The sequence below is a fragment of the Oncorhynchus gorbuscha genome, linkage group LG11, assembly GCF_021184085.1.
Source record: "Oncorhynchus gorbuscha isolate QuinsamMale2020 ecotype Even-year linkage group LG11, OgorEven_v1.0, whole genome shotgun sequence".
In the NCBI taxonomy this organism is placed as follows: Eukaryota; Metazoa; Chordata; class Actinopteri; order Salmoniformes; family Salmonidae; genus Oncorhynchus; species Oncorhynchus gorbuscha.
This window is the reverse complement of record NC_060183.1, coordinates 55,509,085-55,535,916: the sequence shown is the minus strand read 5'-3', so window position 1 is coordinate 55,535,916 and position 26,832 is coordinate 55,509,085. Positions and strand designations below refer to the sequence as shown.

Below are 26,832 nucleotides of genomic sequence, written 5' to 3'. Positions count from 1 at the left end.
TCACAGTGAGGCAATTGTCAAATTTTATTATAAATTAAAATGACCCCAATACAGAAAACATCCCAAAAATACATGAAACTTCCAGCTGCTAGAAAACACTCTTGTTCATCGGTTTGTCATTTGTAGAATAAAAATACATTAAGAAACATACAGCTGTTTGAAATGTCACATAAATGACCCTTTCTGTCATGCTCTGGTCCTGTATAATATTTCAGTGGGACACAAACCAGAGACAAGACAAATGAGCTTGCTTTCATCAAAGCCAATATGGGTTTGTTTACACAGTTAGCCCAATTGATCTAATTGGTATTTTGACTAAGAACATCTCAGAAAAAAAAATCTTAAAATTGGGCTGGCTGTGTAAACAGTCTATGCATCTGCTCTTCTGCTGTACAAGTGAACTAATAACAACTGCCCATTCACTGAAAGCATCAGTATCATCTGGGAGAGACTTATTCCTTACATGTTCCTTGAAATAAAAATACAGTGGCTGTGATTGGGGACTCTTAACTGGAGTGCTACATTACTTGATTCGGTCTTATGTAGTTCTGTCTATAACTTCTGAACAATTCTCCTATATTCAGGTCTCCTCTCACCAAGAGGCCAGTGACAAATGGTTTCCACGTCTCATCAATTAAATAGATCACAATCTGGTGAATCATTCAATTTCTTCTGTTGGTGTACTTCAAAATCAGAACTGCTGGTTCTCAGCTTCTGAAACTTTTAGACTGCTACACACGTTTGAACATCCAATTCTGATTCCCCCACCCCACTAAATTGGTATTGTGACTAACCACAGATTTTTTCCCACATCAGATATTTTTCAGAGCTGATTGGTTTAAAGACCAATTAGGCCGTGTCTAGACTTGACAGTTCATGCGACGTTTGTATTCTGATCATGGAATTCCAAACACGTTCCCATTGTGTCACAGGATTCCCTTTTTCTTCAAACGCTGGAACAGGCTCAATCTGACAACTTGATGGCAGTAGCTAGTTAGCAAGCAAAGCTAAAAGGGATTGCAAACAGGTTATAACTCCAAACAAAAAAAATAGTTTTTCCAAATAAGCTGGTGGCTAACATTTATGAAGCCAGCAAACACACTCCTCACACTAAGGAACGCATTTCGTCCAGTTAATCAACATTTAATGAAAAAAGGTGTCTCTTGCTGCCAAAACATACATTTTCTGGAGATTTGTGGGTGGAGCGCTGTGACATTACCCACTGTATTCACTTTTGGTAACCTGATTGCAAAAAGACAGAAATCCACACAATGAGTCTGACCAGCACCTGAGGCAGTCAGCCAGATCTAAACAATTCCAACCACAAAGAGACTTTTGTTCATCAAGACCTGTCGTTTCAATGCATCTTCATATTCTCATAACAGAATTTGCATGCGATTTTCAATAGTGGACACGGCCTTAGTGAAAAAAGATCAGTATTGGGCTGCCTGACTAAACGCAGCCTTTGTTTCTCCAAGTCAGGTCTCATTGTTATGAAAAACTCCAAGTCCATCCATACCACTTCAATATTGTTGATAACCTTGATATTAATGTTACCAATGTGAACAGTTACAACTGTCATGCAATGTCACTTGTACAGACACTTAAACAAAAAAAGTAACTCTTACTAGTCCAGTGTACAAGGTGTGTGAGAAAAAAAAGAACCAACTCAATGTTTTTAAAAAAGGATGGAAAACCAGCACAAAACTACAACTCTTTTACAATGTCATGTTTGTGATGCGTAAGCTTGTTAATGCAACATTGCTTTCAGTTCAGGAATTTTTAAAATATTAACATTAAAATGGGGTGACAGGGTTTGGAAATCCCTCATTGTATTAGCTGGCAATAGGTAGGCCTAATGCCTCCAACTGTGAGGGGGAAAAAGAGTGCGCACTGAACTTCACATAAAACTGGTTGTCTCTTGAGAACAAACTCTGGCAAAGAGGCTCTATACTAGGCCAATGTGTTCTCCCTATTCCAGCCACATCTAAAATGATCGTTTTATGGTCTCAGGAGTTGTCAAGTTCTCAGGAGTTGTCAACTGTTATAATAGAACATCGAGTTAAGAACAGCCATATTCAAAGCACACTAAAATCATGCTCTGCTTCCTAACATTGCAGGAACATCTATAATTTATCCCTGTCAATCTATAATTTAGTCTTGTCAAAACCATGAGCTTATCGCACAGCCTTATGGAGGTTCAGATGCAAATTGGGAGCGAAACCAGTGGGATGTAGGCAGTTTCAGCAATCAAGGGGTTAAAGAGCTAAATAAGTCAATTCAAAATGTATTTAGCAGTATAGTGAGGGGAAATCAGCAGCTCAGGGTGTATCTGAGCTAAATAGACCAAGCAGGTAAGACTTTCCCCCTTCAAACCCCCCCCTCTAACCAATCCCCTCACCTGCTAACATCCAAAGAAATCTCCAGAACAGTTCAGAGAATGTGTAAAAAATGTCAAGGACAATAGCACTTCAACAAAGCTAGGATCAAATCAAGGTTCATAGTTACTCGACATTCAAACAGTACCATTTACTTTTTAAATTCCCACCCCCATCACAAATATTTTCAGATAAGTCGCCTGCTATAATGATTCACTCGGTTCCTGGACTAAAACACCACTCCCTTCCTAAACCTGGCAACAATGTGTTGAGTTAGACATTTAGCTAACTAGAACGACATGTATAAACTAAAAACAGACCTTCATTTTCATTTGACCCTTTCCACACTGACAGCAACACACACATCCACAATTTGTTTCCGCATAATTCTCTTCAGCCAGGTTCCACTGAATGCACATTAGTCATTTCTATCTAGTTGTGTTATTAAAAAAATGAAACACCTAAACACCTACAAATATAGGTTAGAGGATCACCGGTTTTGAGTTGCCAGGTCTATTGAACTAATGTACCCTGTCCTAGGGTAGCGATTGTACTGGATATTATTTCTTTCTTCCGCTCCCCCTCTCTTTCTCCTGCTTTCTCTTCCTCAACGTCTCCGTGTTGTCCTCCCGGACTTCCTTTTGGATGGGCCCTTTGCTTTCCCTTTGCCCGTCTTCTCTTCTGGAGCAGCTGCCTTTGCCTCTTCTTCTTCTCCTGTGACTGGGGCTGACTTTTCCTCAACTGCCACTGGCTCTTTCTCTGCCTCTCTCATGACTGGCTCCTCCTCTGCGACTGGCGCTGGCTCCTCCTCTGCGACTGGCGCTGGCTCCTCCTCTGCGACTGGCGCTGGCTCCTCCTCTGCGACTGGCGCTGGCTCCTCCTCTGCGTCTGGCGCTGGCTCCTCCTCTGCGACTGGCGCTAGTTCTGGGCTTGGCTCTTCCTCTGTGACTGGTGCTTGTTCTGGGGTTGGCTCTTCCTCCTTGTCCTCAGGGTTTACTGGGCTCTGCTTCTCTGGGGAGGCTTGAGCCGGAGTCCCCACAGAGCTGCTGGTGGTGGTGAGGTCCTTCAGGGATGAAGCTGAGGGAGTGTTGTTCTGGGGTTCAGGGCAGGGTCTGGAGGGCCTCAGTCTGGTGATGGAGATGGTGGGCTGCAGTAAGGCAGGGCTGCTGAGGAGCTCTGAAGGCAGGCTGTTTGAATCTGAGACAGTGTGGTTACTATCACCCTCTGAATCGCCGTCCATACCGTCTATGGGAGTAGGTTCCACTGTCCCATCCTTCTGGCTACGTAAGGCCCTGTACTTCTGTAGGGGAGAGAAGGCAAAAAACACACAGGAAATAAAGGAGATGACTACAACAGACAGGCAAACCTGTTCATTTGATGTTTGGTGTCTTAATTCATACACAACCATACACAAGAAATGTGATTATACAACCAACCTTGAGGTTCTCAAAGTGTTTGAGTGACTTGCAGTGCAAGTGGCGGGCTGAGGACTCAAAATGGTAGAACTGCTGGCAGAGTCTACAGAGGAACCCAGCCACAGGAACCACAAAGCTAGAACCTGGGAGACAGGCAGAGAGAGGTAAGTCAATGACAACAGAATCACACATGACAAAATCATAATGTGCAATATATAGCTAAATATATAACATGTACTAATGACTGATTCTGAATGGCTTTCATTTGACTATGGCAAGTCAGTGAGTCTTGTGTAATGACTCAGACAGTGCGTGTCCTCGTGTATGGTGTGTCACTCACCGTACACTGTGTCAGGGTCAAACTCCTCCTCTTCATCTACATCCTCTAGTAGCGCCACCTCCATCTGGGTTGGCCAGACGTCCTGCCACACCAAATACACACATTACCAAATAGATCCATTACAAACAACGACATACAGACGTTTCAGGAAGATAATATGTCTCCCAACGTTTCTCCAATATTGAAGCTGGGGAAAAAGTGAATGTGCGCATGGGAGAAAGAGCAAGAGCTGGAAAAGAGACGTGGTGTGACTAGGTAAACAGACATCAAAACTCTAACCAGAGATCATGGTTTTCAAATACTGTAAAAAGAAAAGTGTTGTCTTGAAGACTAGTGTTCCATTTGTACATGTGCATTTGCAGGGCACATCAAAAAAGAAACAGAATTCCCTTTCCCCTCCATGTCTCACTTGTGTTCCGTCCTGCTATATATATATATATTTACAATTAATTAGTCTAGGATATAAACCCCCTAAACATACAGGTTCCACAATGGTAATATGCAAAAAAAAAAAAGTTTCTTTTTTTCAAAGAGCATATTGTCATCGGCTTCATTTAGCCTAGGCCTACTCACCAAACAGATGCAGTGACTGTAATTCATCCCCTTGCACTGTTCAATGTGGATTGTTTTTTTAATTCCAAAGAACCGGCATAATAAACTGTCACATGTCGGTAGGGCAATATCGAAAAGACAGATTTTGGTTCGTAAACCAGAAATGAAAATTCAACACACCAAACTGAGCACTGAATCTTAAATCGCAGTAGTTGTTTTCTTGACTGAATATACAAGGCAATTTAGCAATTGGGATTTTCTATCTGTAATGGTTACGATAAATTAGGCATTGTTGTGCACTGTTGGGATACAGATAAATGCACAAATTTATCCCAGCGTGGGACCTTATGTTCTAAAAAAAATATACACTACCGTTCAAAAGTTTGGAGTCACTTAGAAATGTCCTTGGTTTTTAAAGAAAAATACATTTTGTGTCCATTTTGCAGGTACTATTTAATGAAGCTGCCAGTTGAGGACTTGGGAGGCGTTTGTTTCTCAAACAAGACACTAATGTACTTGTTCTCTTGCACACCGGGGCCTCCCACTCTGATTAGAGCCAGTTTGCTCTGGTCTATGAAGGGAGTAGTACGAGATCTTTAGTTGTTTTTGGCAATTTCTCATATGAATTTGAATGAATCTCACATGAACTGACGAATTTCAGAAGAAAGTGCTTTATTTCTGGACATTTTGAGCCTGTAATCCAACCCACAAATGCTGATGCTCCAGATACTCAACTAGTCTAAATAAGGCCAGTTTTATTGCTTCTTTAATTAGCACAAGTTTTCAGCTGTGCTAACATAATTGCAAAATGGTTTTCTAATGGTCAATTAGCCTTTTAAAAATGATAAACTTGGATTAGCTAACAACGTGCCATTGGAACACAGGAGTGATGGTTGCTGATAATGGGCCTCTGTACACCTCTAGATATTCCATTTAAAAAATCATTTCATTTCTATATATATATTCTATATATATATATGTATATATATAATAGTTTTGTATATTGTTATGACTGTCCCATACGAATACCAATATATATATGTATATAAATATATGTATATATATATATTTATGTATGTATATGTATATATATATATATGTATGTATATGTATATATAAGTGTATGTATATATATGTATGTATGTATGTATGTATGTATGTATGTATGTATGTATGTATGTATGTATGTATGTATGTATGTATGTATGTATGTATGTATGTATGTATGTATGTATGTATGTATGTATATGTATGTATGTATATATATATATATATATATATATATATATATATATTATATATATATATATTTCTAAGCGACCGCAAACTTTTGAACTGTAGTGTATATATTTTCCATTCCAAAAAATAATGTGAGTACTATAACAGTAAAAAAAAAGAAAGTTTATTTTTTATCCAATGCCCATCCCCATGTGTGAAAAGGCGTGTACACGCATATGCCTAACCTTCCCATGGGAGCTGCCTTCGCCGCCATCTTCCATTTCCTCTTCGTCCCCCTCTTCCTCCTCACAAGCCTCCTCCTCCTCCTCGTCTCCATCGTCTACAAAGCAGCCTTGTGCATCCATGGCAACCAGTTCAGCCAAGGCCTTTGGCCCCCCCTCCTCCCGAAGCTGTAGTGAGAGGAGCACAGAACAGTGAATAAGGAGGGAATGGTTTGACAAGGGTTAGGGCCCAAGTGGCACCCTATTATTCCCTATTTAGTGCACTACTTTCGACTAGGGACCATAGGGCTCTGGTCAAAAGTAGTGCATACTGTACGTAGGAAATAAGGGGCCACTAGGGACTCCAAAAATGTAATACATTTATTGGATTTCCAAGCTGCCGAGGCAGAGTACACACACACACACACACACACACACACACACACACACACACACACACACACACACACACACACACACACACACACACACACACACACACACACACACCTCGTCAACTCTCTGCTTGTGCCCCTGGGACTGCATGTGCTCCAGGAACAGGAGTGGGCTCCTGAAGTGCCTCTTGCAGACGGTACAGGAAGGATTGGAGGTGCGGCTGGCCAGCTTGTGCTCCCTGGTCCTGCGGTGCACCAAGACTGTACTGGTGTAGTGGATTTTGCAGGTAGCACACCAAAGCTGTGGGCCGGGTTTCTTCTCTCTGTGTTACACACACGCAGCTACATGAGTGGAAAGTTAAGTTCCTCTGCGTACACATCACAGACAAACTGAAACGATCCACCCACGTCAACCTCAGGAGGCTAAAAAAAAATGTGGCTTGTCACCTAAAACTTTTTGCACAATTGAGAGCATCCTGTCGGGCTGAATCAGTGTGGTGTGGTGTGTGGAATCAGTGTGGTGAAGAAGACGCAACAGCGCCTCTTCAACCTCAGGAGGCTGATGAAATTTGTCTTGTCACCTAAAACCCTCACAAACTTTTACAGATGCACAATTGAGAGCATCCTGTCGGGTTGCATCCCCGCCTGGTACGGCAACTACACCGCCCACAACCGCAGGGCTCTCCAGAGGGGGGTGCACAATGCATCACCGGGGGCAAACTACCTGCCCTCCAGGACACCGACAACACCTGATGCCACAGGAAGGTCAAAAAGATCAAGGACATCAACCACCCGAGCCACTGTCTGTTCACCCCGCTATCATCCAGAAGGCGAGGTCAGTACAGGTGCATCAAAGCTGGGACCGAGAGACTGAAAAACAGCTTCTATCTCAAGGCCATCAGACTGTTAAACAGCCATCACTAACACTGCTACCAATGTACAGACTCAAATCATTGGCCACTTTAATAAATGGATCACTAGTCACTTTAATAATGCCACTTTAAATGTTTACATATCTTGCATTACTCATACCGTATTCTATACCATCTACTGCATCTTGCCTATGCCGCTCTGTCATTGCTCATCCATATATTTATGTATATATTCTTATTTCATCCCTTTGATGTGTGTATTAGGTAGTTGTGGAATTGTTATATTACTTGTTGATTGTTGAAACTTGAATGGGTTACAGAGTTAATGTATTGAGCTGTATCTAAAATATATTTTCTTTAGTTATTTACACATGTAATTGTATTAGAATTTGTGTGTTGGCGATTGAGAGAACTACACACATATTTCTGTTGTATTGGATTACGCTATTGACTGCAAGTTCCAGAATGCCTTGCGCCAGGAAATAGAGAGCGAACGCCCAGTTATGTACAACTGATTATCCTGACTTTCACTAGCAACTTTATTTTATTGTTTTGTAGAATCTAAAAGTTGTTAAATGCAACGTGAACAAGTAGTATTACTAAAAGAAGCTTTAATTTCAAACCCGACTTCCCAAGTCATTACTTTGAAGACAGTTATTCTAGATTGATATCGCTGCACTGCCAGAACTAGAAGCACAAGCATTTCACTTCACTCGCAATAACATCTGCTAACCATGTGTATGTGACCAATAAAATGTGATTTGACGGCCATCTGGGTTATATTCACAAAGACAAACTATAGCAAAACTTTTTTCAACGGAAAACAAGTGTTTCTTATTGGACAATTTTAGGCCCTTGCTGTTTCAGTCAGTTGTTTAATTCGGTATCTATCGCCTAACTATTGGGTCTTACTTAAATCCCATTTACCTGTCACCAACATGCACTAGTACTGACCCGTCCTTGGTGGAGCTGTCTCCGCAGCCTCCCTGCAGCGAATCCTGGACGCGGGGCATCAGGGTGACCAGACAGGCGCTGGACATGTGTTGGATCTCCATCATCCTCTGCTGGTGGACCAGGCCGTTCATGTGGCTCTGGAAGTCCTAATGAGGAAGAGAGAGGGATACAGCAAGATGTGAAGAGAGGGACACAGAGATATGACACAGAGGGATTCCTGTCTCACTAGCCTCGGGCTGACAGCTCAACCATGTGGCAGCTAATGAACTTGACTAACAGGGTCGCTGAAGGGTCAAGCTGAGTGCTTGCCTTGGACCATTCAAACGCAAACATTCCACTCTACACCCTCAGGGGGTACTCTACCTGCTGGTTGTGACAGGCCAGAGTGCAGATGTAGCAATAGAACTTGTTGGCAGCATCACCCCCCTCCTTGCCCTCTTCCTGCCCCCTTTCCAATGCCCCTGGGGCAGACTTGCCCTCTGCCATGTCCTCCAGGCCTGGAGTGAATGCCTGGCTCTCACCACTCAGCTGCTCAGAGGCTGGCATGGCGGACACTCCACTCTGAACCTGCTCATACACAAGTACCCTCAGATCAGGTCATCTCACTTTCTGTGAGCAAAAATCAGTGCCCCGCTACTCATCTGGACTAGCATTACAATCACGGTTTAGGCTTCAGTAAAGCCCTCTGTAACAAATAAAACTCACCTCGGCTGCTCTGCTCTCCTCCATTGCCTCTGCAGTCACTGGTTCAGCTATGCTCCCACCCTCCTCCAGAACGACACAGTCTGTTATTGGAAAGAACAGGTGAGAACTAGTCATACCAAGCCAAAAGGTGAAAGGCCAGTGCTTAAGCCACAGAGATATACCGATCTATGGTGTTCTGTAGATATGGCTGTAGCTCTGTGGGAGTAAGAGGCCCGTATGAAAAAGCTCATTGACTTTCAACATGGCAACGTCATAGGATGCCACCTTCCCAACAAGTCAAATGTCTACCCTGCTGGAGCTGCCCCGGTCAACTGTAAGTGCTGTCATTGTGAGGTGGAAACGTCTAGCAGCAACACCGGCTCAACCGTGAAGTAGTAGGCCACACAAGCTCACAGAACCACCAAGTGCCGAAGTGATTGTCTGTTCGAGGCCTCCCAAGTGGCTTAAGGCATTGCATCGCAGTGCTAGCTGTGCCACTAGATCCTGGTTCGAGTCCAGGCTCTGCAATATCAAATGCACAAGTTACACCAGTAATGCACAATCCCTCCATCAGTGCTCAGATAGGCTGAGAGGCGCTGGACTGGGGGCTTGTAGGCCTGTTGTAAGGCAGGTCCTCACCAGACATCACCGGCAACAACATTGCCTATGGGCAAAAACCCACCGTCGCTGACGAGTCGCTGTTTTGTCTCAGTGGTGATGGTCGGATTCGCGTTTATCGTCGAAGAAATGAGCGTTACACTGACTCCTGTACTCTGGAGCGGGATCGATTTGGAGGTGGATGGTCCGTTATGGTCTGGGGCGATGTGTCACAGCATCATCGGACTGAGCTTGTCGTCATTACAGGCAATCTCAACACTGTGCGTTACAGGGAAGACATCCTCCTCCCTCACGTGGTACCCTTCCTGTAGGCTCATCCTGACAATGCCACCAGCCATACTGCTCGTTCTGTGCATAATTTACTGCAAGACAGGAATATCAGTGTTCTGCCATGGCCAGCGAAGAGCCCGGATCTTAATACCATTGAGCACGTCTGGGACCTGTTGGATCGGAGGGAGAGGGCTAGGGCCATTCCCCCCCAGAAATGTACGGGAACTTGCAGGTGCCTTGGTGGAAGAGTGGGGTAACATCTCACAGCAAGAACGGGCAAATCTGGTGCAGTCCATGAGAAGGCGATGTACTGCAGTACCTAATGCAGCTGGTGGCCACAGCAGATACGGACTGTTACCTTTGATTTTGACCCCCCCCCCTTTGTTCAGGGACACATTATTCCGTTTCTATTACTCACATGTCTGTGGAACTTGTTCAGTTTCTCTCAGTTATTGAATCTCGTTATGTTCATACAAATATTTACACATGATAAGTTTGCTGAAAATAAAACGCAGTTCACAGTGAGGACGTTTTTTTTTTTTTTTTGCTGAGTTTACTTTTGGTCATGTAGTGTATGAGAACACAAACCTCCAGGCTGGCAGTCAACCGGTGGGCTTTGATACTCTGCTGCACTCAAGACCCCGCCTGTCTCAGGAGGCTGCACCACAGTCTCCTCTAACCTGGGACAGAGAAGGACAGAGAAATAAAGGATACATGTCACTACTAGCTGCTACCCTCCAAGGACTCATCACAGCATATAGATATTCTAATCTGAAGATATACATAAGCAAAACAAGAAAGAGGCTTGACACCCACCAGCTCAGATTGTTGTGAAATAGTTTCTGTAGTTAGAAACAGGTAAGACTAGCATTCCTACAACATTACTTTGTTGAAATATATCTTCATATCTGAGAAATTAATTGCACCCAAATTGGCCATTTTCATTTTTAGGATTCATATAATCACTAAAAATAGTACCTAACCTCAGATTCGAATAAATCTAGTAATCACAAAAACAATTGTCAAAAGCCACCAACGGACCCCCACACTCAACAACGAGTGTACAGTATCAGTTTATGTTTGACACTTAGTATGATGCTGCAGCGTGGAGTATGGTTTCTTCATCCTATGCAATGTATTCGTTCAGAGAAATGATTCATTTAAGTTGTTAGGTTTCTGTCCCAACCTACATTCTGGTATTACCAGGTTCTGACCACTAAATGGTGCTGTTCCTGCTATTAAGTGAATTAAAAATGTTTTAGATTCCCGTAATGTTAAAGGGATTGTTCACCCAAATTACATGATTTCCCTTACCTGTAAGCAGTCTATTGACAAGGTATGATGGAAAACAATGCTTTGGTTGTTTGCCACTGTTTCAAATACATATATTTTTATTTTTTAGCATTTGTGGCACAAATCCAAAGCAAGTCAATGGTACCTATATTAGAATTTTCCTGCTTCATGTTAAAATCGTCCTAAAGTACCCCCAAAATTGATTGTGTAAATCAATGACGCTACTTATAGATGATTTGGATATGAAGTGCGAAAATGCTAATATTAGGTATTGGATTTGTGCGACATACTCAAAAAAAGTTGAAACAATGGCCAGGTAAACAAAACCAAAGCATGGGTTGCTAAAAAATTTAATAACAGTAGCACAATCGTCACAACATAGCCGGCAATTGCCATCATCCTCTTTTACCACTTCAACAAATCTTTCCCAAACATTACTTTTCTAGCTCTCCCTTCTCTTTATGGTAAACTCTCCATTTTGCAGCTTTTCTTTTAATGAATTCAACTCTAACATGGTCCTTTTTGCCTCCGTGGATCGATGTTAACCGTGCCTGCCCGTTCCCAAAAGCATTAGGCGATTGGCATGTAGGCTACTTAGCACGCTATTTAGTTAGGCCCTAAAGTTTATAGGCTTACTTACACATTAAATACCAGATAGCCTAAAATAATGAAATTAAAACAGCAATGTAGGCTATAGATATACATTTCACAAAAATGATGAATCCATAAATGTAAGGTATTGTTTTCTTTATTCAACATGCCCACCACCTACATGCCCTTCATCCACACAATATCTAATAACCCGAAATCCGCCCAGTTCAAAGCAAATCAAATTTTATTTGTCACATACACATGTTTAGCAGATTTTAATGTGAGTGTAGCGAAATGCTTGTGCTTCTAGTTCCGACAATGCAGTAATAACCAACAAGTAATCTAAATAACAATTCCAAAACTACTGTCTTATACACAGTGTAAGGGGATAAAGAATATGTACATAAAGATATATGAATGAGTGATGGTACAGAGCAGCATAGGCAAGATACAGTAGATGGTATCGAGTACAGTATATACATATGAGATGAGTATGTAAACAAAGTGGCATAGTTAGTGGCTAGTGATACATGTATTACATAAGGATGCAGTAGATGATATAGAGTACAGTATATACGTATACATATGAGATGAATAATGTAGGGTATGTAAACATTATATTAGGTAGCATTGTTTAAAGTGGCTAGTGATATATTTTACATCATTTCCCATCCATTCCCATTATTAAAGTGGCTGGAGTTGAGTCAGTGTGTTGGCAGCAGCCACTCAATGTTAGTGGTGGCTGTTTAACAGTCTGATGGCCTTGCGATAGAAGCTGTTTTTGTCTCTCGGTCCCAGCTTTGATGCACCTGTACTGACCTCGCCTTCTGGATGATAGCGGGGTGAACAGGCAGTGGCTCGGGTGGTTGTTGTCCTTGATGATCTTTATGGCCTTCCTGTAACATCGGGTGGTGTAGGTGTCCTGGAGGGCAAGGTAGTTTGCCCCCGGTGATGCGTTGTGCAGACCTCACTACCCTCTGGAGAGCCTTGCGGTTGTGGGCGGAGCAGTTGCCGTACCAGGCGGTGATACAGCCCGCCAGGATGCTCTCGATTGTGCATCTGTAGAAGTTTGTGAGTGCTTTTGGTGACAAGCCGAATTTCTTCAGCCTCCTGAGGTTGAAGAGGCGATGCATCGCCTTCTTCACGATGCTGTCTGTGTGAGTGGACCAATTCAGTTTGTCTGTGATGTGTATGCCGAGGAACTTAAAAAGCTTCCTACCCTCTCCACTACTGTTCCATCGATGTGGATAGGGGGGTGTTCCCTCTGCTGTTTCCTGAAGTCCACAATCATCTCCTTAGTTTTGTTGATGTTGAGTGTGAGGTTATTTTCCTGACACCACACTCTGAGGGCCCTCACCTTCTCCCTGTAGGCCGTCTCGTCCTTGTTGGTAATCAAGCCTACCACAGTTGTGTCGTCCGCAAACTTGATGATTGAGTTGGAGGCGTGCGTGGCCACGCAGTCGTGGGTGAACAGGGAGTACAGGAGAGGGCTCAGAACGCACCTTTGTGGGGCCCCAGTGTTGAGGATCAGAGGGGAGATGTTGTTACCTACCCTCACCACCTGGGGGCGGCCCGTCAGGAAGTCCAGTACCCAGTTGCACAGGGCGGGGTTGAGACCCAGGGTCTCGAGCTTGATGACGAGCTTGGAGGGTACTATGGTGTTGAATGCCGAGCTGTAGTCGATGAACAGCATTCTCACATAGGTATTCCTCTTGTCTTGATGGGTTAGGGCAGTGTGCAGTGTGGTTGAGATTGCATCGTCTGTGGACCTATTTGGGCGGTAAGCAAATTGGAGTGGGTCTAGGGTGTCAGGTAGGGTGGAGGTGATATGGTCCTTGACTAGTCTCTCAAAGCACTTCATGATGACGGAAGTGAGTGCTACGGGGCGGTAGTCGTTTAGCTCAGTTGCCTTAGCTTTCTTGGGAACAGGAACAATGGTGGCCCTCTTGAAGCATGTGGGAACAGCAGACTGGTATAGGGATTGATTGAATATGTCCGTAAACACACCGGCCAGCTGGTCTGCGCATGCTCTGAGGGCGCGGCTGGGGATGCCGTCTGGGCCTGTAGCCTTGCGAGGAGGAAACCAGCTGTCTGCACCGACTCCGATAGCGTCTCTCCAGTGAGCCATGTTTCCGTGAAGCAAAGAACGTTACACTCTCTGATGTCCCTCTGGAATGCTACCCTTGCTCGGATTTCATCAACCTTGTTGTCAAGAGACTGGACATTGGCGAGAAGAATGCTAGGGAGTGGTGCACGGTGTGCCCGTCTCCAGAGTCTGACCAGAAGACCGCCTCGTTTCCCTCTTTTACGGAGTCGTTTTTTTGAGTCGCCGGCTGGGATCCATTCCGTTGTCCTAGTTGAAAGGCAGAACAAAGGATCCGCTTCGCGAAAATCATATTCTTGGTCGTACTGATGTTGAGTTGACGCTGATCTTATATTCAGTAGTTCTTCTCGACTGTATGTAATGAAACCTAAGATGACCTGGGGTACCAATGTAAGAAATAACACGTAAAAAAACAAAAAACTGCAGTTTCCTAGGAACGCGAAGCGAGGCAGCCATCTCTGTCGGTGCCGGAAGTCTGTGCCGGAAGTAATATGAAGTAATATGAGTTAACCCAGTTATGAGTTAACCCATGCATCGCCAGCGTGGAGGGTCCGCGGGTGGCTTGTGGTACTATCAATTAGCTTAATTTCTCAGATATCAAATTATATCGCAACAAAATGTTGTTGTAGGAATGCTAATCTAACCTGTTTCTAAGTACAGAAACGATTTCAAAGCAATTTGATGGTGGGTGTCATGGCTTGCTGAAATAAAATACGAAGACCCACGAGGAATGCATTTATTCAAACTCAAAACAGTACTACTTACACCTCTGTCCTCTGCTTCTTCAATGCCGGCTCCTCAGGCTCCGGTTGCACTGAAGGCTGTGCCTGTCCATCTGGCCCTCCCACTCCTCCATCTGCAGGAAGAGGGAGACAGGGCTGTCATGTGCTACTGTACCAACCACAGAATTACTGGTTTCACACCCACTCAAAAACAGAGAAGAAGAAATAGGAAAAGAGGAAGCACCCCCCCCCCCCAAAAAAACACACACAAAAAAAATGTTTTCATGCTTCTGAGATCTCACTAGCTGCAAATAAAAACCTTAACAAATGATAACATGAGATGGCAACACCAGCTAGCAGTGAGTGTTCAGGTACGGTCCTACCTTTCAGAGCCTTATTATTGGTTTCCCCTGCTGTCCTGCTGGCTGCAGGTCGGCTAAATGTGCTCCCCAAGGCTCTCTGCTCATTTTCCCTCTTCCGATCCGGCTGCCGTGACCCATAGTCCTACATGAACAGGGTGAGGCATTTGATCAACAATTCAACTGCTCTCTCAGCAATCAACGTGAGCAACAGGTATAGAGGACTCAAATGTTAAAGATTATAATATTGACCAATTCAGAATTTCCATAAGCAATTATCATCAAGTCTCCTCATAGTTGCCCCACAGTATATCAAAACAATCTTAGCCAACAACTGAGTAAAACACAAAACTGTTAGCTTGTCAAACAGAAAGCTCAGACAAGGGTGCTCAGTGCCTTGTAATTATCCATAGTTAAATAGAGGTTTGATTACGTTATTGTTGTTGTTGTTGTAGTAGCGGGAGTGGGGGTTGTAGTGTCGGGCAGGGAAGCCCATGTGGGGGTTCTTGATGGACATGCCCATGGGTACAGGGCCCATGAGAGAGGACCGGGCCCCTGCAGCAAAGAACTGGGTGAACTGCTGCCCACTCACCGCTGCAAAGCCCTGCATGCTACCTGGAGTGCCAGAGACAGGAGAGATAGAGGTAGGAAGAAAGTGTGGGTGGAGATGAGCATGAGGAGAAAAAAAATAATTGGTGGGAAAACTTTCAGCACTGGTGTAAAGTATTTAAGTAAAAATACCATAAGTAGTACTTTAAAGTATCTGTACTTTACCATTTATATTTTTGACAACTTTTACTTCACTACATTCCGAAAGAAAATAATGCACTTTTTACTCCCAACATTTTCCCTGACACCTAAAAGTACTTGTTACATTTGGACAGGAAAATGGTCCAAGACACACACTTATCAAGAGAACATCTTTGGCATCTGATGTGGCAAACTCACTCAACACAAATGCTTTGTTTGTAAATACAAAAACAAGACAATTGTGCTGTCTGGTTTGCTTAATATAAGAAATATGATACTTAAGTACATTTGACTAATTTAATAAAAAAATGGATACTTAAGTATATTCAAAAACAAATACTTTTAGACTTACTCAAGTAGTATTTTATACTAGGTGACTTTCACTTGAGTCATTTTCTATTAAGGTATCTTTCCTTTAACTCAAGTATGACTATTGGGTACTTTTCCCACCACTTTTTCCAGCAGTAGGGTAGTGCCAGAGTTTCTATCAGGTGGTCTTTCGGAACTACAAGGCGTTCTACAGTCAAAGTGATAACAGTTCAGAGAAACTGACAGCCTTTTCACGTACGCACCAGCTGTAGATAAAATTATGTACTACAGTACCGATTACATTTTTTTTTTTTTTTTTTAAATCTGTCGTTTTCTGACATTCTGAAATGCGCTCACCTTGCATCTGCTGCATCATTATAGCCCCTTGTAACATTGGGTTGGGGGCCATGATGGAGGCCCGAGTGGCCATGTTGACCACACGGGGAGGTGGAGGAGCAGGGCCTGGTACAGCCATGGCCCTGGTCATAACAGAGGGAATGGGCATTACTATGCAGTATTTATATACTTTAAAATATTTTTAAAAACATGCAACAATTTCAATGATTTTACTTAGTCAGTTCATATAAAGGATATCAGTCATTTGAAATAAATTCATTAGGCCTTAATACATGGATTTCACACAACTGGGCCAGCCAATCAGAATGATTCCTCCCCCTCTCTTGCGGTTGTGAGGCAGGTTGGACATACCGCCAAATTCTCTAAAAAGATGTTGTGGCAGCTTATGGTAGAGAAATTTACTTTCAATTCTCTTGCAACAGCTCGTGGACATTCTTGCACTCAGCATGCCAATTGCATGCTCCCTTAAGAGACATCTGTAGAATTGTGTTGAGTGACAAAACTGCACATTTGAGGGGCTTTTGTCCCCAGTTTAATCAGCTTCTTGATATGCCACACGTGTCAGGTGGATGTATTATCTTGGTAAAGGAGAAATGCTCACTAACAGGGATGTAAACACATTGCACAAAATGAGAGAAATAAGATTTTTGTGCATATGGAACATTTCTGGGATCTTTTATTTCAGCTCATGAAACATGGGACCAACACTTTACATGTTGCGTTTATATTTGTTCAGTATATTTACACACAATACAGCCAAAGTCAAACAATTGGCCACGTTCATTTCGATAACAAATACTATTTAAACATTAAATGTGGAGTGCGTTCAGCAGGACAGAACAGTTTCCAAAGTTTATTCCACAGAAACTATACTGTTCTGAATGACCATGGGTATATTCATTTAGACGAAGACAGTAGCAAACGATAGCAAAATGTTTTGCAATGGAAACATTTTACAACAAACACATGAGTTTCTATTGGATTACAATCAGGTAGGTCCCTCCCGTTTAGTTCTCTTTACCTCTTTTGGCTTCAAGTTGTTTCCTAGTGAATAAACCCCGGGTTGAAGAAGGTTGTGATTATGGGGGATGTGCTGCACAGGCTTTTGCAAATGGTCACACCATAACCACCACACTTAGCTAAGACATGATTTTTTCCAGAAACACAAAAACAGTCTTACAAACCGTTACAGAACGTAGAGAAATGTTTCATTACCTGAACGCACCCCTGGAAAATTCAACCAAGATAAACATCACGCCACCTGCCTGATATATCAGCAACCAGTGGTGTAGCAGAGGGTATACACCTGTTTTCTTTCTTTCAGTGAGCATTGCGTATACTCACTTCTAAGACGGACCCCCATTAGTCGACTGGTAGATTGTTTTAGTAGAGCAATAGCAAATATATATTTTTTCATGGTACAGTTGACACAGGTCTGACTCGCGCCAATCTCGGTAAACTAATACATTGCAGAGGCCGCGTGGATGACACAGTCCAAGGGGAGTGTGGCTAAGATGCACGTCTCTCTCCAGAACGTGCTCTCCCGCCAATTTGTTCAGTCATTGCTTCATAACATCATCGTGTGAATTGTTTGTGTATATCAAATCCCCATTACATGTATAACCAGTAGTACATTTATGTTCATTCCTAATCTACAATGTTCATTTAGAGTAACTTCTGATAACGCATTCAATATATTATTCCAGTCTTACCTTTCAGAGTGGACACATTGTTTGCAGAGCTCACAACCTATGCTACACTTGTGAGAAACAAGATTTGGTTTATTTAATTCCATTTATGAGTTGTCAATTTAGTCATGGTCTTGTTTGGAGAGCTACTGTCAATGTTGAGAAAGGACTACGCTTAGAAGTAGGCCTTTAGGCTACTGGGCCTGAATGCAAATGTAGGCATATAAATGTGGTTTACGCCATATCAATTATGTAGTACAATACAAAAATCATGTACAAAGTAGCCTACACAATCGCAAATATATTTCACCCATCAGGCAACATTTCCCGCAAGAGAGCTTAACTGGTTGTCGCATTGAGCAGCTCACACATTTGAACAACATTGGTAGGGTTGGAAAGATGTTTCAGCTTATGAGAATACCAGTAAATGCTAAACTAAGGCAACAAAGGGTATGCAAAGCAGTGAAAACATTTGGTCCAAAGTCAGTTGGATCTTTGCGATGCGCAACTCAGCCATCATGCTGTTTGAATATACTTGTATTTTTTAAAAACCTTTATTTAACTAGGCATGTCAGTTAAGAAGAAATTCTTATTTCCAATGACCCCCCTAGGCACAGTGGGTCAGCTGCCTTGTTCAGGGGCAGAACGACCGATTTCCACCTTATCAGCACGGGGATTCGATCTTGCAACCTTACAGTTAATAGTCCACCGCTCTAACCACTAGGCTACCTGCCACCCCTAAAGGCTTTGCAGATAAAAAAACTTCCTTATTAAAAATGTTCACTGCAAAGTAGGCCTACCGGGCAGAATTTCATGATGATTTTTGAAAACTCTGCCACTACATTGGAGCCTAAAGTACAGAAACCCCACTAGCCAAAAGGTCTCTTGCTAGGTGCACAATTGAATTAAAAGCAATTACACCCTCACCCATTTTGTTTCTTCCCCAGACCTAAAATGTGTTATCCTGGTGTGTAGTGGTGATTTTAGCATTTTTTAAAAATTGATCCTTTATTTAACCAGGCAAGTCAGTTTAGAACAAATTCTTATTTTCAATGGTGGCCTAGGAACAGTGTGTTAACTGCCTGTTCAGGGGCAGAACGACAGATTTGTACCTTGTCAGCTCGGGGGTTTGAACTTGTAACCTTCCGGTTACTAGTCCAACACTAACCACTAGGCTACCCTGCCACCCCTTGATGGGGCAAACTGAAAAGAAGCATGCCAGCAAAGCCAACAACACTAAACAATACATTAATTGCACCATAACAGTGACAAACCATACCCACATTAAGCTGTCCCAAAATCAAAGTCTCAACAGCAGTTCCAACACCTTACAACAGCTACACCTGGCTACCAGCAGAGCCTTCGCTGGCAGCAAAACAGTTCATTCAGTCTAATTTCCTGCCTTATAAAAAAAACATAGCTGATATTGCTGACTTGCTTAAAGAATTGTGGCTTCTACCTCCAGTTGAGATGCACAAACTATGGCATAAGTGGACGACGAACAGATAGGAGGCGATCCGTAATTTTGACTAAGACATTAATGAGCGAGCTGTGATGGACGTAGTCAGTATACAGTGGCTTGTGAAAGTATTCACCCCCCTTAGCATTTTTTCTATTTTGTTGCCTTACAACCTGGAATTAAAATGTATTTGGGGGGGGGGGGGTGTTGTATCATTTGATTTACACAACATGTTAAATATTTTTTATTGTGAAACAAGAAATAAGACAAAAAAAAAACAGAATACTTGCATAACTAGCGTGCATAACTTTTCACCCCCCCCAAAAGTCAATCCTTTGTAGAGCCACCTTTACAGCAATTACAGCTGCAAGTATCTTGGGGCATGTCTCTATAAAGCTTAGCACATCTAGCCACTGGGACTTTTGCCCATCCAAGGCAGCTTCTTCAAGTTGGATGGGTTCCACTGGTGTACAGCAATTTTTAAGTCATACTACAGATTCTCAATGGGATTGAGGTCTGGGCTTTGACTAGGCCATTCCAAGACATTCAAATGTTTCACCTTAAACCACTTGTGTGCTACTTTAGCAGTATGTTTATGATCATTGTCCTGCTGGAAGGTGAACCTCTTTCAGTCTTCCAGAGATTTGAGACTGGGACATAGGTTTCCCTCAAGAATTTCCCTGTATTTAGTGCCATCAATCATTCCTTCAATTCTGACCAGTTTCCCAGTGCCTGCCAATGAAGAACATCCCCACAGCATGATGCTGCCACCACCATGCTTCACTGTGGGGATGGTGTTCTCAGGGTGATGAGAGGTGTTTAGTTTGCACCAGACATAGCGTTTTCCTTGAAGCCCAAAAAGCTCAATTTTAGTCTCATCTGACCAGAGTACCTTCTTCCATATGTTTGGGGAGTCTCCCACATGCCTTTTGGCAAACTCCAAACGTGTTTGCTTATTTTTTTCTTTAAGCAATGGCTTTTTTCTGGCCACTCTTCTGTAAAGCCCAGCTCTGTGGAGTGTATAGCTAAAAGTGGTCTTATGGACAGATACTCCAATCTCCGCTGTGGAGCTTTTCAGCTCCTTCGGGGTTCTTTGGTCTCTTTGTTGCCTCTCTGATTAATGCCCTCCTTGCCTGGTCCGTGAGTTTTGTTGGGCGGCCCGCTCTTGGCAAGTTTGTTGTGGTGAAATATAATGGTGCTTTGTGGGATGTTCAAATTTTCAGATCTTTTTCATAACCCAACCCTGATCTGTAATTCTCCACAACTCTGTCCCTGACCTGTTTGGAGAGCTCATTGGTCTTCCTTGTGCCACTTGCTTAGTATTACGTCTTGCTTAGTGGTGTTGCAGACTCTGGGGCCTTTCAGAACAGGTGAATATATACTGAGATCATGTGACAGATCATGTGACACTTAAATAAAGTGCACCTGTGTGCAATCTAGCTTATGTGACTTCTGAAGGTAATTGGTGGCACCAGATGTTATTTAGGAGCTTCATAGCAAAGGGGGTAAATACATATGCACCCACCACTTTTCAGTTTTCTTTGTGGGATTTTTTAAACAACTTTTTTTCCCTTCCATTTCACCAATTTGGACTATTTTGTGTTTTAAAAAAAATGGTAAATTACAGGCTGTAATGCAACAAAATAGGAAAAATGCCAAGGGGGGTGAATACTTATGTAAGGCACTAACTATTTGTCCAGCACTATTGAAATGTACAGCGACAGAATTCAGAACATGGGTTGTTCTGACAGTATTCTCCCTGAACACCAAGTCAGAACCGTAGGATAAATAAATGGGGCACATTGGCAGACAATTAAAGCTATGACAATCGATGACTACATTTCTCTAAAACAGGCTACATGTGCACCACCAAGATTGAACAATAGGCAAAATTATGATGGGAAAAGTGACCAAATTATTAGGGTGAGACACATGGGGTACTAACAGCTTACTACAAAACAGACTTAGTATTACTTTCTTAGCTACAGATAGTACATATCTCCCTGGCATTTTAGTGTAGTGTACCGTCAGTGTACCAGAGCACAGAATAACTGATTAATTTACGAACGTGCAACACCCGTTGAATATGACTGGTATGAGTAAACTTCAGCAAAAAAAAAAGAAATTGCCAGAAGCACAGTTATTAACATGAAAACAGCCTAACCAACTCTGCTAGGGTGAGTAAAATGGTCAAAGTTCTTTCATTTGTGTCTGGAAGTAGCTAGCAAGCTAGCCAATGTTAGCCGTTTAGAGTGCTGGGCCAGTAACCGAATGGTTGCTGGATTGAATCCCCGAGCTGACAAGGTAAAAATCTGTAGTTCTGCCCCTAAGCAAGGCAGTTAATCCACTGTTTCCCGGGAAAGGAAGACGTGGATGGTGATTAAGGCAGCCCACCGCAACTCTCTGATTCAGAGGGGTTGGGTTAAATGCGGAAGACATTTCAGTTAAAGGCATTCAGTTGTACAACTGACTAGGTAACCCCTTTCCTGTTAGCTTGGGTGCTTAACTGCCATTGTGAGGTAAGAACGCTCGGATCAACCCTTCTCCTTTGGAAGGCCAAGAGGTTCTAATCATCATACCTGGTACACGTCTTAACACTTGTAATTCAAATTTCTCACATGCTTTTTTTCAAGTGTCAAATGTCATTTTTTGTACACATGATTTATTCCCACCTGTCCAGTGTGTTTACAGGTGATTTGAAAGCTTGTTATGGGCATTTTTACACACATCCATTACACCTGTTCAGTGTGCATTTACAGGTGATTAGAATGTTTGAATATCGTACCTTCAGACGCACGAAATTGTGCCACAGCACACGTTCTGAATGCCTGTGTAGTAACGGGTACATTTTGTTGTAGCCCCTCCCAACTCAATTTCCGGGAGTTTGACTTTAGGCCCGTTGTGATGAATCGCTTACTCGGGGAGGGAGGGAGATGTTTCTAAATATGGGTCAAATTGTTAACAATAGTAAATTACATTATAAAACATTTAAATTCAGCCTTTGTGGTTTGGAAAGTAGTGACTATTGCTTTAATTTATTCATCAAACAAACGGGGTTTGGAAAAGTAGAAACAATCCCATCTGGTGGATGGAACCTGTCATAATTATTACTTAAATTTTTTTCTTCTTTTTGATTTTATACTTAGCTTGATACTTCAAACAAGGAAAAATTATGGACAGCTAATTGAAATGGTAAAAAAACACGTGCTTTTTTTCAATACATAAAAATAAACCAAAGAATAATAATGTGACGTTAGCGACTAAATAAGCTGTTTTCGAACAGGTAATGAAACGCGTGTAAAATGTGCCCAAAATAAAGGTAAAATAAAATAACAAGCGTTCTGATCATCTGTAGAGACACATCAACTGTAAATGCACACTGAACAGGTGTAATGAACACCATACCAAGTGTTCAAAACACGTGTAAACACACACTGAATAGGCGAAAAAAAAATCGCAAGTACAAAAAAATGATATTTGACACATGAAAAAAAATCAAGTGAAAAATGAGAATAAACAAAAAAAACGTGTTCCGGGTAAAATGATTATAATCTCTTGGCCTTCCATATTCTCCCCGGCCAGAACGTCCAGTGCGCGCTAAACGCTCCTAGAACGAAACGCTCCTAATTAATTTACGACCCGGAGCGCACTCCGATAGCGGTGGCAATTTCCTTAGTAGGCCTGCTGATCCACGACCTCGAGTTCACATTTCTTACCGTCCTCCTTGGTGGTGATGATGGTGATGATGCCTGGGTGCATGGTGCGATGGAGGCGGTTGTGGTGGCGCAGGCGGCGGCGGTGGAGGGGGCTGCTGGAACAGTTGTTGAAGCTGCCGCAGGTGACGGTGAAACTGTTGCTGTTGTTGTTGTTGCTGCTGCTGCTGCTGATGGTGGTGGTGTGGGTTAAACATTCCGGCGTTGTGTTGTTGGTGTTTAATGCTAAACTGCGTGTGTCCGTGCTTGTTTGCAGAAAAGCCTGTTGACGACACCTTCTCGGGTCAGGTCAGGATCTTGGTCAAGGAAAAACAAAGCGTTTGATAATAATCTGATCCACAATAAACCTCTAATGCAGCTAACGTTTTCATACTTAGTATACAGTACATATGGATGAAATAGCTAGCTATGTGTTTTTTGTAGCATGTGGTTTCTAGCTAACATTAGCTAGCCAGCAATAGCAAAACTAGTCAATGTCCACCCTCTCCGGATAACATAACTAGCTATCTAGCTAGCCTAGCAATTGGGCCTAGGATTAGCTAGTTATTTTTTGGCTAACAAGCAGTTTAGCTAGTTGAGATAACATTTAATCAGAATAATCAATGGTAGTTACATTTCAATTACACGGTGTATTACCATTATTTGTATCATATTAACGTTACCTACTTTTTAACGGAATGAATTATTTTAGAAGGGCAAGTTAGCGACGGTCTGCCTCCTGTTGAAAGTTAGCAGCGATTGTTCCGTTGAGACTGCGCACTTGGTACCGGTGTTTTACTGGGATGCGCACTCTGATTGTCGTTAATAGGCGTGTGTCGCCCTCTTTCACTTAGGAGGCTGAAGTACAGATGACGTCGTTTAACCAATTCAGCACCATGGACAGATCAACACTGCCTTCCAAACCAATGCCTACCAAACATAATCAACATTGGCATAACACAATATGATATAGCTAGTATAAGTGTGTCAACATAGCCTATTTAGAAAATAGCTGCATTGCTTACATAGCCTGTATTTTCAATTTCGTACAGCATAGCCTAGTACAAGAGAGAGCACACGAAGCCTAGGGGTGCAATTCTGTTGAGCTAGATCTCCGTGGTGCATGCGCATCGTTGCAGGGATGTCAGCGTATTCTGAGAAGAGATCATCCCTCGGTGCTGCGTGGTAGAGAGCTGAACATAGCTGTATAAGAGAGTGGAGAGAGGAGAAGCGTTCTGTGTAGAGGGAACACCGGGGAATCGTAATCAATGAGGGTGCAAGCAAAATTAAAATAGAAGGCGTATTCCAAACGTTGAAACACCTTTCACGGAAGGGTGATAAGGGCCAAGGACCGAGAGAAACGTTTTCCCTCATTTCATTATAATCTGTAAAGGAGCGACATATTCCCTTGCAATCATGGGGAACCGGGGGATGGAAGACCTTATTCCTCTGGTGAATAAAATGCAAGATGCCTTTTCGGCCATCGGTCAAAATTCTCAGTTGGACCTGCCTCAAATTGCTGTGGTTGGCGGGCAGAGTGCAGGGAAAAGCTCGGTGTTGGAGAACTTCGTTGGGAAGTAAGTGGTTTTGTGTTTTTGGACGCAAATGCATCTCTCCGTTATCAAAGTCTCCTAGGCTGCAATGGTTCTTGCACACCTACCCATCCGCATCCTCCCGTTCCATTGGCTTAGCTCCAGCCATGAGATCCATTGGATAACTTTAACATGATATAGAATGTCTTAAATAAAGATGATTTGCTGCAAGTATTGTCTTAGAATCACCAGTCCCTCTTCGAGAGTAGCCATAAGGGAATCTAAACATATTATTTGGTTACATAAAACCTTCCCTGTAGTCCACAGGCTAATTGCTGCAGTATGTACTGGTAGAGTACCAAACCAAAATGGACGTTTTGATTTTCTTGTTGGTGCTCTCTATTATAAATCATTGTATATATTTATAAACAATATTAAGTGCAATATTTCTTGGCGAATTCTTTATTTCCTATATAGTACTATTTTCAATGTTTGTCATAGTGCAAATCTACATTACATATAAAATAATCCCTCACTATTTTGCATTTCCTTTGATATTACAAATAGCCTATTGTATATTGGAGGTTACCAGTTCTTACAGACATCATAAATGTACCGGTTTAAAGGGGGTCGAATGGGGTGCGCATTTCTCTCCATTCTCAGTTTTTCCACCTTGCCCTCAGGGCTCATAGCACATTGGAGGCCAAGGCCCCATATGTAGGGCCTTGTAAACACACAATTCCAACAAGAAAGCTTCATGTGTGGTTGTTTTTCAGACAGGGTTTCAATTTTGTCATTCATTAACCAAACACTCAGCCCACAAAATATAGATATTATGTGTATCTGATACACACCTGGTGTGAGATATGAATAGACTACATAACATGTTTTTTGTGGCTAGTTAATTATGTCATAGTCCCTGTCATAGACCCTCTCACAGAGTTGATGATGGATAAACCGCATATCTCCAGGGACACAACCCCGCTATACTCTGCAGTATGACCTTGCGAAAATACATAGAGAGGGGAGAGAGAGTCGCTCTGAGCCCTTCGTCTTCAGCTCCCCATCCATCTGTTAGTGCTTAGCTAGGCTGCTGCACCCGCTCAGCACCAGGCAATGATACAGATGAAGGATCTTAACTTGATCACTATTTTGTTGCTGAGAATTTTCCTGCACATAGGAAATGCAAACCTGTAGTGTATTCAAAGTTTAAAAAGGCTTCTAAAGTTTGTAATTTCCACTTTAAAATGTCAGACTAGATTTGCCCTAACGAAAGATGTGTCAACACCTACAAAAAAAAAACCATGAATTATAATCCGCATAATATATTTCATGTTGCTGCAGGATTATTATCTCCTACCAAGGCAGGGACATAATACAGCAACTACCCTGAGACTTATTATATGGATTGGGGCATCACGTCCCGTAGCCATTTCCTTGGTCATTCCAGGTCATATCACAACCAAATGCAAATTAACTCATTTGGAGATACATTATTAAAGGGATTAAAGGGATTGTGTTCCGGAGTTCTAAATTGAGCAGCTGCTGAAAAATGAGCTCCTGTATATATTGAGATTTAAATGTTTTTTTAGAGTGAAGTACATCAAAAAAATCAAGAGAAAACTGCAAGACTCAATAGAAGACAAAACAAGGAACAAACCAAAAAGACAGGCTTTTGAAAAATTAACTATTTTTCATAAAATTGTACAGTTATCTTAGCTAGCTGAATTGCTAGCAGAATTGTTTACTTGTTGCTAAGCAGTTGCTAGGGACTCTCCTGGAAGAAGCTAGCTAGCTTACAAAGAATAACAACAAAAAATATCTAGTTAACAGAAGAAAGGAAGACAAAATAAGGACAAAAGAAGGACAGAAGAAAAAGGAAAAGAAAGAGGACAACATAGTGAAACAGTCAGCACTTCTATTGCAACTTGTATTTCGTCGTCCTAACGTAGTCTACACTGCTATCTGCCCAGCAGCTAGCCAGCTAGCATACGTCCACCGTCTACCGAATAGCAGCACTGTAGAAACTATTACACTCAACTGAACGACTTGATTAGTG

The 26,832-nt window shown here is 42.4% G+C and overlaps 2 protein-coding genes across 20 annotated transcripts in view; one reads left to right on the top strand and one right to left on the bottom strand.

The window, feature by feature from the left end:
- Positions 1-24,040, bottom strand: LOC124048958 (cip1-interacting zinc finger protein-like). 2 transcript variants are annotated; one of them, XM_046370182.1, is made up of 15 exons: positions 23,929-24,040; positions 23,266-23,558; positions 16,403-16,524; positions 15,420-15,601; positions 15,011-15,131; positions 14,671-14,761; positions 10,506-10,597; positions 9,051-9,130; positions 8,709-8,912; positions 8,346-8,491; positions 6,635-6,842; positions 6,149-6,313; positions 4,134-4,215; positions 3,815-3,936; positions 1-3,678 (listed from the first exon to the last, which is right to left on the bottom strand). In XM_046370182.1, the coding sequence occupies exons 2-15, from the start codon at positions 23,457-23,459 to the stop codon at positions 2,986-2,988; spliced, it is 2,502 nt and encodes an 833-aa protein (XP_046226138.1). In that variant the 5' UTR covers positions 23,460-23,558; positions 23,929-24,040; the 3' UTR covers positions 1-2,985. The 2 variants fall into 2 exon arrangements, with proteins under 2 accessions (XP_046226138.1, XP_046226139.1); XM_046370183.1 differs by lacking the exon at positions 8,709-8,912.
- Positions 24,041-24,362: 322 nt separating this feature from the next.
- The window catches only part of LOC124048953 (dynamin-1), a 109,489-nt gene continuing 107,019 nt past the window's right edge, over positions 24,363-26,832 (top strand). For 10 of the 18 annotated variants that reach the window (XM_046370172.1, XM_046370171.1, XM_046370181.1 and 7 more), the window contains exon 1: positions 24,365-24,818. In XM_046370172.1, coding sequence (XP_046226128.1) covers positions 24,658-24,818 — 161 coding nt within the window. In that variant the 5' untranslated portion in view covers positions 24,365-24,657. Of the gene's footprint in view, positions 24,819-26,832 lie in introns of all 18 variants that reach the window. The other 8 variants (XM_046370180.1, XM_046370173.1, XM_046370169.1 and 5 more) reach the window with 2 other exon arrangements.